General features: G+C 42.9%; 1 protein-coding gene across 5 annotated transcripts in view; it reads right to left on the reverse strand.

The window, feature by feature from the left end:
- Nucleotides 1-5474: 5474 nt before the first annotated feature.
- Nucleotides 5475-13065, reverse strand: part of PCMT1 (protein-L-isoaspartate (D-aspartate) O-methyltransferase) — a 56551-nt gene continuing 48960 nt past the window's right edge. For 3 of the 5 annotated variants that reach the window (XM_014585989.2, XM_027769926.1, XM_027769924.1), the window contains 2 exons: nt 12581-12750; nt 5475-6265 (listed from right to left, as the gene is read on the reverse strand). In XM_014585989.2, coding sequence (XP_014441475.2) covers nt 6253-6265; nt 12581-12750 — 183 coding nt within the window. In that variant the 3' untranslated portion in view covers nt 5475-6252. Of the gene's footprint in view, nt 6266-11277; nt 11321-12536; nt 12751-13065 lie in introns of all 5 variants that reach the window. The other 2 variants (XR_003548544.1, XM_014585991.2) reach the window with 2 other exon arrangements.

Raw genomic sequence — 13065 nt, forward strand, 5'->3', positions numbered from 1 at the left:
GCGGCACGCGAACCGTGGTCGACTGCGTGGGAGTCCAGCGACATAGCCATTACGCTAACTGCTGGTTCCCTGGATATAGACTTTTTTAAAAAAGTATTCTGGGGGTGGATCAGCAGTTGGCATAATAGCTATGTCGCTGGACTCCCATGTATTCAACTGCAGTTCGAGTTTGGGACCCGGTGGTTTAAACTGATACGGGGCGCATGTGCGTGTGTGCCCAAGATCCTGAGAGAATGGAGAAAGGATTGCCATCCCATGGGGGGTGGTGTGATTCCTCACTTTCTGTCTGTCTGTCTCTCTGTCTTTCTGGCGAGTGCATGCACCCTATAGCAAAAACCTCTCAAAAAAAAAAAAAAAAAAAAAAAAGTGTTCTGGGACCGGCAGGTGGCGGGGTGGATAAAGGTGTTGGATTTCCGCATGGCTGACAGCAGTTTGAGTCCTGGACCTGATGACTTGCTTTCTCTCCCTCTCTTTCTGGGCAAATTAAAAAATAATAATAACAAATGGAATTAAATAATTCTTTAAAAAAAAAGAAGAAGAAAATAAAGTGTTCTCCATGGCGTACTTGTTACTTACTGGACTCCCACATGATCGACCACAGTTCAAGTTCTGTTGGTTTGAAAATCACACTGGGCACGTGTACATGAGTGCCCAAGATTCTGGGAAGAGAATGGAGGCGAAGGGATTGCAGCGCGGCCATCCTCCTAGGGGATGATTTCTCATTTTCACTCTGTCTCTGTCTCTCCAGTGAGCGCACATGCAAAAAACTCAAAAAAACAAAGTGTTCTCTGCTAGCCATAGCTACACATAGCTGCAATCCCAGCTAACTGAGAGGCTGGGCAGGAGGATTAAGACACAGGGAGACTCCACAAGTCTCTCCCTTTTTCAGAAAGGGGGAAAGTGTTCTCTTCCATTTTCATTACAGGTATCACTTCAGATGGCTGAATACCCCAAAATTCAAATAAATCAAAGGATACTGATGTTACATTTAAACAAAACAGTTCCACAAATGAAACTAGACACATTTTTTTTCCATTTTAATTAGCTACAGAGTGTGTGCACTCCCAGGAGAGACAGAGAGAAGGAACGTGAAAAAGAATCCCCAGGGGGGATGACCACGCTGCAACCCCTCTCCGCCAGTCTCCTCTTGGATTTTGGTCACCTGTGCACATGCACCCCGAGTGTTGTTCCAAGACACTGGGCTGGGATTTGGAACACACAATCGGCCATGTTGGGCCCCAGCTGCCTTAACCACCACACCACCTGCCAGCCCAAACTAGGTAAGTCTTAGTTTTTATTATCTAGAGCTTTGTGCATAGAAAAAATAAATAAATCACAACCATGAACTACCCAATCTGAGACCATGCCTTGACCTCTTTTGCCGGTGATAATGGAAAAGAAGCCACCATAAAAGCCTCCTGGAACCTCCTGACCCACTCCGTTCACCTCCGCTGACTACCTCCTGATTGCTCACTGCCGCCTAGATCCTGAGGAAGAGCAGGCCTTCTCCCACCAGAAAATACCCGCTTTATAACTGACCTGAAACTGATACAATAGTGCTGGCAAGAAAATCCTGCAGTCTGATTCACAGTGGAATTTCTAGGCAGAATCTTGACAGGATAATCACATAAGGGAAAAAAGCCTACACAAGTGGCAGTGCCAGCTGGTGGTGTGAGCTTAAGGTGACTGGGTCTCACATGGCCATCTGTGTGGTTCGAGTCCTGGATCCAGCTTGAGGAACACACCAGGTGTGTGCCCCAAATCCTGAGAGAATGGAGAAGGGGTTGTGGCAAGACTGTTCTCCCCACCCCCATTCTGCCCCAGGGGGATTTCTCACTCTCTCTCTCTCCACCACCCCCCCCAAGTGCATGCACCCTATAATAAAACAAACAAAAAGTGGTGGCAAACAAGATTACTCCAGGCAATGCAATCCTTTGTGGGGACACGGTGAAGTGCCCAGGCTGTGGGAATTCAGATGTCGCTGGGTTACTGCCTTTCACACGTCCACCACCCAGCTTGGTGGATTACCGGAGGACTGGCCTGGGATGGGGGAATGTCCTCAGTATGGCCATCACCTGACCTCTGGACAAAAAACACAATTTGTTCTATGACCTCCGCCTGAGTTCTGCAGAGCCAGCAGCCTAGAAGGTTCTCTAGGCTGAAGGTTCTTAAGACAGAAGGAAAGGAGGAGAATCAGAAGCACGAGAAAGGAGGGAGAAGGGAGGGAAGTGGAGGAGAGGGCATCAGAGGCTCCGGGACGCCCAGCCCAGCCCAGCACTGCTGGGAGTGAGAGCCAGCACTCATTTTTCCCTCCCACCAAGCAAGGGGCATTTCAGAGTCCGGGTTCAAACAACACAAAGTGAGTTCAAGGTAGAAAGCCAGGCCCAGCCACAGTGCATGAGCTGCTAAGATGCTGTACTCCACAAGCTGGGGCCACATAGGGTTCTGGGTTCTATTCCTGGTCCAACCTAAAGGCTGGGAGCAGCAACAGGCACCTATACTCTCACAGCTAGGCAAGCTGAGGAAGGAGGATAGCAACAGAGTGAGACTGTCTTTGGCGAAAAAAAGAAACCCGGGGCCAGCAGGTGGTATGGTAGTTAAGGGCACTGGACTCCCATGTGGTTGACCACGGTTCAAGTCCTGGACCTGGCATCTTGCCTTCTTACTTTCTCTGTTTTTCTCTCTCTGTCACTCTGTCCCTCTCTGGTCAAGTTAAAATAAATAGATAAAGCTAAATAAAATAATTCTTTTAGAGAGAGAGAGAGAAAAGGAAACCAAAGCAAGAACCAATTATTGGCACAGTAATTGCATTACAAGAGTCACAGATAAGGAAATAATTGAACTTGACTTCCTTTATTCTTTTTAAAAATACTTATTTAATTTTATTTATTATTATTTTTTTAATTTGATGAGAGAAGGAGAAAGAGGAAGAGAGAGAAAGAGAGAGAGCAACAGCCAGGTCCAAGACTTGAACCGTGGTCGGCCATGTGGGAGTCCAGCACCTCAACCACCATGCCACCTACCGACCCCAGCTTCCTTTTATTATATTACCCAAATTTCCTTGGGCCCCTGGGGCTGGATAGTGTTCTTTAAGTGGGATACTTTCACTGGCATTCTGAGCCACCCTTTTTTTTTTTTTTAATTTTTTTTTCAATTTATTTATTTACATTCATTCACTGAGCCACCCTTTAAGTATCGCGAGGACAAGAACAATGTCATCTCTCTGAAAATGGTAGGCAAAACCCAGAGATAGACAACTGAAATCCAGTCTGAACACCTTTGTTTTACTGGGTATAGTGCTATGAGAACACAATAAGTTGTAGAAAATGACAATTTAAACCCTGCATGAACTTGAGCACTTACTTAAAATAAGTTATCTTTTGAAATCCACTTAGAACATAATTTTTTAAATTATCCATGTTCATTTCATTGGCAATATAAGTAATAAATTACTATACTTACATCAGTTTTTTTGTTTTTAACTTTTAGATTTTTTTTTTTTTTTTTTTTGCCACAGGGCACATGCACTCACCGAGTAAGACAAAGACAGAGAGGGAAAGTGAGAAGTCACCTCCCCAAGCAGGCATGGCCACTCCACAATCTTTCCTCCATTCTGCTCTTGGGATGCACCTGGCATGATTTTCAAGCCACTGGGTCTGGGACTCAGACCTGGGAGCTGGCCAAGTGGGATCCAGTGCCATGTGCACACAGCACGCGTGGAGGGCAGGAGAGAAGGAAAGTGAGAAAGAACCCCAAGGGGATAGTCATGCTGGCTACAATCCCTTTTCCTCCATTCTCCTCTTGGGATTTTGGGTTTAAGATTTTTTTCTCAGGGGACTAGCAGTTGGCATAATGGCTATGTTGCTGGACTCCCACATAGTCGACCGCGGTTTGAGTCCCGGACCCGGTGGCTTAAACTCACGCCGGGTGCATGTGCGTACGTGCCCAGAATCCCAAGAGAATGGAGGAGAAGGGATTGCGGCGTGGCCATCCCCCCTGGGGGGTGATTTCTCGCTTTCTGTCTCTCTGTCTCTCTCTGTCTGGCGAGCATATGCGCCCTATAGCAAAAACCTCTCCAAAAAAAGAAAAAAGAAAGATTCTTTTTCTCAGCATACTACTAGAATATATGCTAATTAAATGTGTAGTTGGAGAAGAAAGGACTGTGAAATGATTTTTCTACTATTACTAGTAGAGAGAAAATATATATTTTCCAATAATCTTGTTATACATCCTATTGGAATTGTTTTTAAAAACCAGTTGAGTTCGGGACCAGCAGTTAGCATAATGGCTATGTCGCTGGACTCCCATGTAGCAAGTCCCGGACCCACTGGCTTAATACTCACACAGGGCACGTGTTTGTGCATGCCCAAGATCCCAAGAGGAGAAAGGAGGAGAAGGGATTGCAGCGTGGCCATCCTCCCTTGAGGGTTATTTCTCACTTTCTGTGTCTCTGTCTCTCTCTGTCTTTCTGGTGAGTGCACGCGCCCTAGAGCAAAACAAAACAAAACAAAACAAAACAAAACAAAACTCCTCCCCCCCAAAAAAACCCAGATTGAGTTCTATTTAATTTTTACTTTTTCTTAATATGGATCGTGTTTTCTATGAAGCAAAAAGATGCCTTTCCCCTTGAATTTTCTTGAGTTTGGATGAATAATATATATCAAGGGGGCAGAAGTAGGAATGGAAAAAGCAGCAGCACAGGAAAAAGAAAAATATTTCATGTTATAACTTCCAAAATAACTTTTAAGGAAGATTTTCAGAGTCAATCATATGTTTTAAATTATTTTATCATGGAATTTACATGGAAGAGGTTTTTGCTAATTTTGAGGTTTGGATGTATCCTTTGATACAATTATTTTACTGTCGAATAAAAAAAAGGTGGGTGAGAAGTATCTCACACACTAAGGACCTCCTTGCCAGAATTATACACACTGCGGGCTTTGTTGGGAAGGCCAGTTTTGCTTTTAAGAATTTGTAATGCCTACTGAAGTTCTAGAACCCTTAGAAAAAAGAGACTCTGATGTTAAAAAAAAAAAAAGAACAACTAAGATTGTATTATAAAAGGTATAAAACCACAACATTTAAACAAGATCCCAAAATGCTACTGCCTCCTAAGAAACTCATTTTAGAGTCATTATATGAATAGATCTAAAGGTGCGGGATGGGTTTTAGTCTGTTCATCTCCAGTCCTGCTCTTCCCCGGCGTCGGGCCAATCATTTGCCAACTCGCTCATTCAGCATTTACTGCATCTACTACCCAGTACGCCCTGTGTTAGGATGGCAGTGAGAAATGATGAATGAAGTGTGGTCCTTGCCTTGAAGAAAATACAATGAAATATGATTGGATTCCTGCTCCTTAGCTCCCCAGAGTTCATAAAATGGAGCAGTAGAGGAACAGCTGTCCTCCGTGGGCTTGGTGGGCGTTCTGTGTCTGGTGTCCTGTGTTTCTTCTACATCCAAACACCACCAATGGCTCTTTTACTTTGAACTTTATTTGGCAAAGCAGCACTGCATAAACTGTTCAGGAGCTAGGACACAGCTTACACAGCATGTTAGGTTCATATACGTTATCAGCAGCAAATTAGAAACAGAAATAACAAGACTGCGCTACAGGTCTCCTACCAATTTCAGAGGGAGGAAGGAAGAACTATGGCAGTTATGTCCAATCTGAACAGCCGAGTGTCTGCAGGACATTCCCTGCCATCATCTTTAGTTTCATATTTACAAATGCCTAGTCTGAAGGTAACGAAGCAGCTGATTGTATCTACAACATGCTATTCTAGAACACCACATCGAAAGCTTTAAAAAGAAAGCTCATCTCTATTTTTCTTAGTAGCATCTAACAGACATCCAAATACCAAGAAATCGTAACTTGTGAATGGTGGTGTTATCTGATGCACAAAAGCAATCTGATAAATTAATATTGGAACAGAATTAAGTGTCCAAGAAAAGAAAACCACTCCTGAAAATCAACTCACAAACTAAGTTTTCAGAACCCTTTCTTTTAATATTTTAATGTAAACTGTGGGCAAGTTAAAGTAATCATACACAAATCCATACTTTGCATCTTTCCTACCAATCTGTGCCTCCTTGAAGAATTAGAAACCCTATAAAACCACACATTTTCATGCTGAAAATAATAGTGTAACGAAGTCCAAAACAAGCTGTGATGCTGTTGGTTTTCAAAAAGCTGTGAGGACTGAGATGAGCAATCCACTGCATTATTATGGACTGGTCGAGCTGATGTTGCTTTTACAGTTCATCCCTAGGGGGAGACAAGAGAGAAAGTATCAGTAGGAGTTAGACTGCAAAGTTTGGCTTCCTAGTAGTTTGGATACAGCTCTTAAATCAGTTTAAACGCACAGATCCCCAAGCAATACATTAAAAAACAACAGCGAATGAACCCAAGCCAAAGCAAAAGTGGAAGTCAGCCATTCCAAATGTCTTTCACGCTACTCCAGAATAAACTAGAATATCTGAAGGGCCTGCGTGAGCTCTTTCTTTTTGAAGTCTAAAGATAAGAGTTCTTCCTTAAAAGAATTAGAGAAATTATAACTTTTAGGTCTAGGAACATTCTGCTAATACTATTTATTATGAAATGATAATTTGAGTATTTCAGAGTTTAAGTCATTTTTCTTTTCACAGTTTCATTCACAAAATGGGGCAAAAATTTAGTCCTTTGCTTAAGATGTCTGTTAGCACTTGTGGAGTGGGTCACTCTTGACCTAGTCTTGACTCTGGGAGAAAATGCATCGCCTGTGGGTCTGATATACCTGTCATCTGATTTCATAAGGCAGCTTTATCAGCTCCAAAAGAAACCATTTGCTCAGCCAGCTGCAGTGCTGTGCCAGCAACTGCCAGTGAGAGGAAGGAATAAAGATGCAGTCCACCATCAACTGTATGACAGATAAAGTATCCTTCCACAAAGCTGTTCAAATGAAACAATAAATAAAACTACCAAAAAAGCCTAAATGCCTCATATAAGAGAGTAAGCTGAGTGTGTGTGTGTGTGGGGGGGGGGGTCCTTAACCCTCAAGTACTTTATGTTTACAATCAAATCTCAGAAGATGCACTGAACTCCCATGTAGTCAACTGCAGTTCAAGTCCTGGACCCAGTGGTTTAAACTCACGCCGGGCGTGTGTGCGTGCGTGCCCAAGATCCCAAGAGGAGAATGGAGGAGAAGGGATTGTGGTGTGGCCATCCCCCCTGGGGGGTGATTTCTCACTTTCTCTCTCTCTGTCTCTCTCTGTCTTTATGGCAAGCACATGCGCACTATAGCAAAAACAACCTCTCAAAAAAAAAAAAAAGACCTTTTTAAAAAGAATTATTTATTTAACTTTATGTAGGTATGTATGTATGTATGTATTTACATTTGACCAGAGAGGGACAGAGCAAGAGAGGGAGATGGAAAGCAAGAAAGCAAGCTGCCAGGTCTGGGATTCGAACAGCGGTCGGCCATGTGGGAGCCCAGCGACCCCAACTACCACGCCACCTGCTGGCCCCAAAATATTACCTATTTATGTATATGGAGAAAGAGGAAGGAGAAAATAAACACAGAAAAACAATCAGTGATTCTGGATGAAAAGATTCAGGAGTTCTTAGTATTATTCTAGCAACTTGTCTCTAATAAAAATGAAAAGTTTTGAAAAAGTTATTAAAATAAATTTGAAGGGAAGGTAAAATAATGAGTTTATATTTTACAGATGAGGAAGTAAGGGATTATCAGACAATTTGCTTTTTAAAAACTGGGTTTTGTGGGGCCAGAAGGCGGCGTGCTGGATAAGGTGCTAGACTCCCACATGGCTGATCGTGGCTTGAAAGCCACACCAGGCACAGGGTGTGTGCATGCCCAAATTCCAAGAGGAGAAAGGAGGAGAGGGGATTGTGGCATGGCCATCCCTTGTGAGGGGTGGGGGTGATTCCTCACTTTCCCTCTGTCTCTGGAGAGTGCATGTGCCCTACAGCAAAAAACAAACAAAAAAAAAAGGCGAGTTTTGTACTGTCCAAGGAATAAAATTAAGTAAATAATTCTTTAAAAAAATTTTTTTTAAACTTTTTTAACTCTAGTTATTCTACTGTACTTAGTAGGCTAGAACTTGTTCCTCTCATCTCTCTGTAACTCCGTGTCCGGTAACCAACGTCTCTCTAGCCTCCCTTCCTTCCTCCTCTTTCTGCCTCTAGTCGTCACTCTCCCACTCTCCCTTCTACGAGGCCATCTTTAAATACACTGGTTTCATATGAGTAAGAACACGGGGTGTGTCTCTTTCCATGCTGCTTATTTCACTTAACACCGTGTGCTCCAGGCTCATCCATGTTACCTCAAAGGACCAGATTTCACTAGTCTAATGGCTGAATAGTATTCCACCATATATATGTGTGCAAACACGCACATCCAGATGTGCATGCACATTTTCTCCACCCATTCAGCACACCTATATTGTAAAAACAGCAGCAGTAGCTACTAGGGAAGAGGGGAAGGAGGTAGTGGTGAGAAGCCATTTCAGACCACACCTGCTGCAGGGCCCCTTCCTCTGGTTTCAGGTTAAGTCCAGCCTGTATGAGGTCCTGGTAAGAAAAGAATGTAGGAGAGAGCCCTGAGGGGAGTCCTAGGCCTGGAAGTGGCTAGTTCCCTGTACTATGGCAGCGACTATCAGGAACCACTATCCCGCCCTCTCCAGTCATCCCTGCTTTCACCTGGTTGCAGTAAAACTGTTTCCTGTCCTTTCTTCCCCTTGAGGCCTAGAGCAATAAAAACTTCCTATTACCCTGTGTGGCCCTAGCCCCTGGGTTTGTCAATATCCTTAACTGGTTCCTATAAGCTTTTCCCTATTTCTCTAAAAAGTTCTTACATTAAATGCTTCAGAATCCTAGCTGAGTTGGCTTCTGTTTCTAGGCTGAACCTGGCCGATACCATTTATGGACATAAATAGAAACAGCAGATTAATGGTCTCTTAAGATTTCAGATTAGCTATTGATATCGTCCCTTCTCCAACAGTCTATTTTCCAGTAATTTTTTCATTCTTTTTTGACATAGTGTGTGTGTGCTTGCTGGAGCGACAGAGAAAGTAAGAAATCAACCCCCAGGGAAGGATAGTCAGGCTGCAATCCCTTTTCTTCCACTCTCCTCCTGGGACTTTGGGAATGTACACACACGCCCAACATGATTCTCAAGCCGCCAGGTCTGGGACTTGAAACACGGTTGGCCGTGTGGGAGTCCAGTACCTTAGCCACAATACCACTTGCTGGCCCTTCCAGTAATTTTTTAAGATAAAAGATTTTTAAATATGGCAGTTATTTCTTTTCAATTTAGTTTCTAGATTTTGTTTCATCTTCAGTTATATTCTTTTAAGCTTCCAAATTGGTCAAAGCAACTAAGTATCTTTGTAATTAAAACCGTTATCTTTGAACATAGAAAAATGTATTGAAACAAATAGGAAGGAAATTTGCAGCAGTCAATTAGAAAGTCCTCCAGTACCAGCAGAGAAACTTCTCCAAAAAAGTAAACATGTAAAATTGCTCTTTTTTGGGGGAGAGGTTTTTGCTATAGGGCACATGTGCTTGCCAGAAAGACAGAGAGACAGAAAGCGAGAAATCACCTTCCGGGGCGATGGCTACTCCACAATCCCTTCTCCTCCATTCTCCTCTTGGGACCTAGGACACGCACACACACGCACCCGGCGTGAGTTTAAGCTGCCGGGTCTGGGACTTGAACCACAGCCGACTACATGGGAGTCGAGCAACATAGCCATTATGCCAACTGCTGGTCCCTAAAATTACTCATTTTTTTTACAAACTGAAAGGCCATAAAGAAAAACAAGTAAATGTTTAGCAAAAGACTAAGTAATTGCCCATAAATTTTTAAAAATTATCCTATTTTTTTTTTAACAAAATAGTTTGGTTTTACCAGCAATAGAGTCAGGTGTTCTGGGAGCCTACATTTTATAAAATTAGAGAACTTCTTGGGACCAGCAGTTAGCGTAATGGCTTTGTCGCTGGATTCCCATGTAGCCGACTGCGGTTCACGTCCCGGACCCGGTGGCTTAAAACTCACACCGGGCACGTGTGCGTGTGTGCCCAAGATCCCAAGAGGAGAATGGAGAAGGGATTGCGGCGTGGCCATCCCCCCGGGGGGTGATTTCTCACTTTCTGTCTGTCTCTCTCTGTGTGGCGAGCACACTCGCCCTATAGCAAAAACCTCTTAAAAAAAAAAAATTAGAGAACTTCTTCATGAAGGAAAAGAAAAACAGACCATGCATATAAAATGAGGGACGTGGTGGCACACGAGCAGCACCACACCTGGGAGGCTGGAGGCCACAAGAGGTGTGAGGTCGGTTCCCAGGCCAACCTTAACACCCAGACCTGGCTGCATGCCTGTTATCCTAGCCAACCGGAGGGCTCAGGCCAGATATCGTGACATGGCAAGACTCTGTCAAAAAATACCTCTTTCTGTCTCTCTCCCCCTCTTCTTGAAATAAAGATACTTCAGCTCATTAGATTCATGTAAACCCACCTCTGGTTTTAAAACAACCACCTTTATTTATTCATTAATTTTTATTTTAAAATATTTTTGCTATAAATCACATGCACTTGACAGAGAGAGAAAGAAAGAGGGAGGAAAAATGAGAAATCACCCCTAGAGGGATGGTCGCATCACAGTCCCTTCTCCTCAAGTGTCCTCTCAGGATTTTGGGCATGCACGCACATGCACTGGCATGATTTTCAAGCCACTGGATCCAGGACTCGAACTGCACAGTCATATGGATCCAGCGCCTTACCTCCGTGCCGTTTGCTGGCCCAAAACAAAAATCTTTTTATAATTCCTTCCTTGATCAATTATAGAAGGAACGTTCAATACTAGTACTTTCTGTGTAAAAGGAAAAACTTAAACTTCTTCATGAAAATCTGAACTTTTTTTTTAGAATTATTTTATTTAACTTTATTTATTTTTAATTTGACCAGAGATGGGAAGAGAGAGAGAGAGAGAGCACGAGAGAAAGCAAGTCGCCAGGTCGGGGACTTGAAACACAGTCGGCCATGTGGAAGTTCAGTACCCTTAACCACCATGCCACCTGCTGGCCCCAAAAATCTGAACTCTTAATATCACATTTCAGAAATACATTTATCCCTTGGGGGCCGGCAGGAGACGCCAGACCTGGCGGCTTGCTTTCTCACTTTCCTTCTATTACTCACTCAGTCCCTCCCTAGCAAAATTAAAATAAATAAATTAAATAAAGTTAAATAAAAATAATTCTTAAGTAAAAAAGAAATAGATTTACCTCTTTTATTCAGTGGTAATCGTATACTTGTATAATGGAATGACTGTACCAGAAGTAAATAAAGAAGAGTGTAGTTACGCACTAATAAGTTTCTGAAAAGATAGTTTAAGTAATTTTTAAAAAGAAGTTGCTATGCTTCAGGCTAGAATTAAAAGGAAATAGTACAGCTACATTAGGTGAAGAATAAAATGCAATTCCTACTAAGATATCTTAGACAAGGCCAATTTTAATTTAGTTATAAGTAAAGCAAAATTATGAACAAAATGAGCTGACATTTTTGCAAGTAAACATTCAAAGAGTGTCATTCCTATTTCCAGAAAACGAAGTTGAGAGGCCTAATAAACTCATAGTCACCACTTCACTTACTATGATCCTAACATAACATCTTTAGGTCACACACAAACAACTCTAAGACAAGTCTTATCTTGGCTCTGACGTCAAGTAGTTTCAGCTAATGGTACTCATGTACTCATCTCCTGGCGGGAAGGAAAATGAGGTGAAAGGCATCTTGGCTCCCAACAGAACATCCAGGTTATGCTGACACAGAAAACAAAAGTGGGCCATGTGACGCCACATGCTGCTGGCCCTCTGGGTGGGTTTGTGAGACCTGGGCACACACTGGGCAGCGTACAGAATCCACTTCCCTTCCCAGGGATTTAGCTAGAATAGGTCAAAACCTGGCTGGCCTCATCTCCAGAATGTGAGCAGCTTATTCCTCATGGTAGCTGCAAGAAAAGGGCTGAATGGAAAACAGGCCCAGGTGTCAGAGTCTATGAATCTGACCAACAGAAACCAAGCTGAGAGGCAGAATGTCCTCTCTGGCACTCTGACATTTTTGAAACTGGGACAGCCAAATCATTCCCCTTCTTTCTTCTGATAACAATGGTACCATAGAGACTGAGTGAGGCAGGAGTGATGGCCTCTTCTTTTCCAGACCAAAGCTTTTGTTTCCATGCCCATGCAACAGCTATAAATATGATTTCTAAATATAGAAATAGCGAGGCTGATAATGAATAAATATCCTGTAAAAGCACTGAACTGCAGCTGTCTCTTTAAAAAAAAAAAAAAAATGCCTCTGTGCCAACCAAGTCTCACTCCCCCCCCCCCAAAAAAAAGTTAAATCAAAAAAAGGGCAGACCATGCAAAATTTTCCACGGTTTTAATGTAATGAATTTCTGATGTTATCATGGAGTAGCATAGAGGTGACAACCACAAAACAGCTCTCGTAGTCTAAGGTCTTAAAATCCACACCCTTTCACCTTGCACATGTGGAAGAAAGAGCAGAAGAGAAAATCACTTCCACCTGGACCACTGCTTTTCTTTATCTGTTAAAGGCACGTATATCACCCCCATCAGAGGCTTCATTTTGACGCTGCCGTCCTGTAGCTTATCGTACTGCTCCAACATCTGGTTTCCACCTGCGGGGCCGACGGGCAATATCAGTCTTCCACCAGGCTTTAACTGGTCTATTAGCTAAAAGATAAAGAAAAACATAATGTAACGTTGTAGATTTTATATATAGACATATAAATACACACACACATATTTATATGTATATTTTAAGTTGTCAGGGAGCATGTGCGCTCACCAGAGGGAGAAAGAGGGAGATGGAAAGTGAGAAAGCACCGCACCGTGGGACATGGTCACACTGCAATCCCTTCTCTCCATCTCTCCCTCCTTCTGGGATTTTGAGCATGCACGCACACACACCAGCATGTTTTTAAGCCACTAGGCCTGGGACTTGAGCTGTGTAGGATCACATGCCCTTAATCACTAGGCCACAGGCTA

Source organism: Tupaia chinensis, unplaced genomic scaffold (genome assembly GCF_000334495.1).
Source record: "Tupaia chinensis unplaced genomic scaffold, TupChi_1.0 Scaffold000014_1, whole genome shotgun sequence".
NCBI lineage: Eukaryota > Metazoa > Chordata > Mammalia > Scandentia > Tupaiidae > Tupaia > Tupaia belangeri.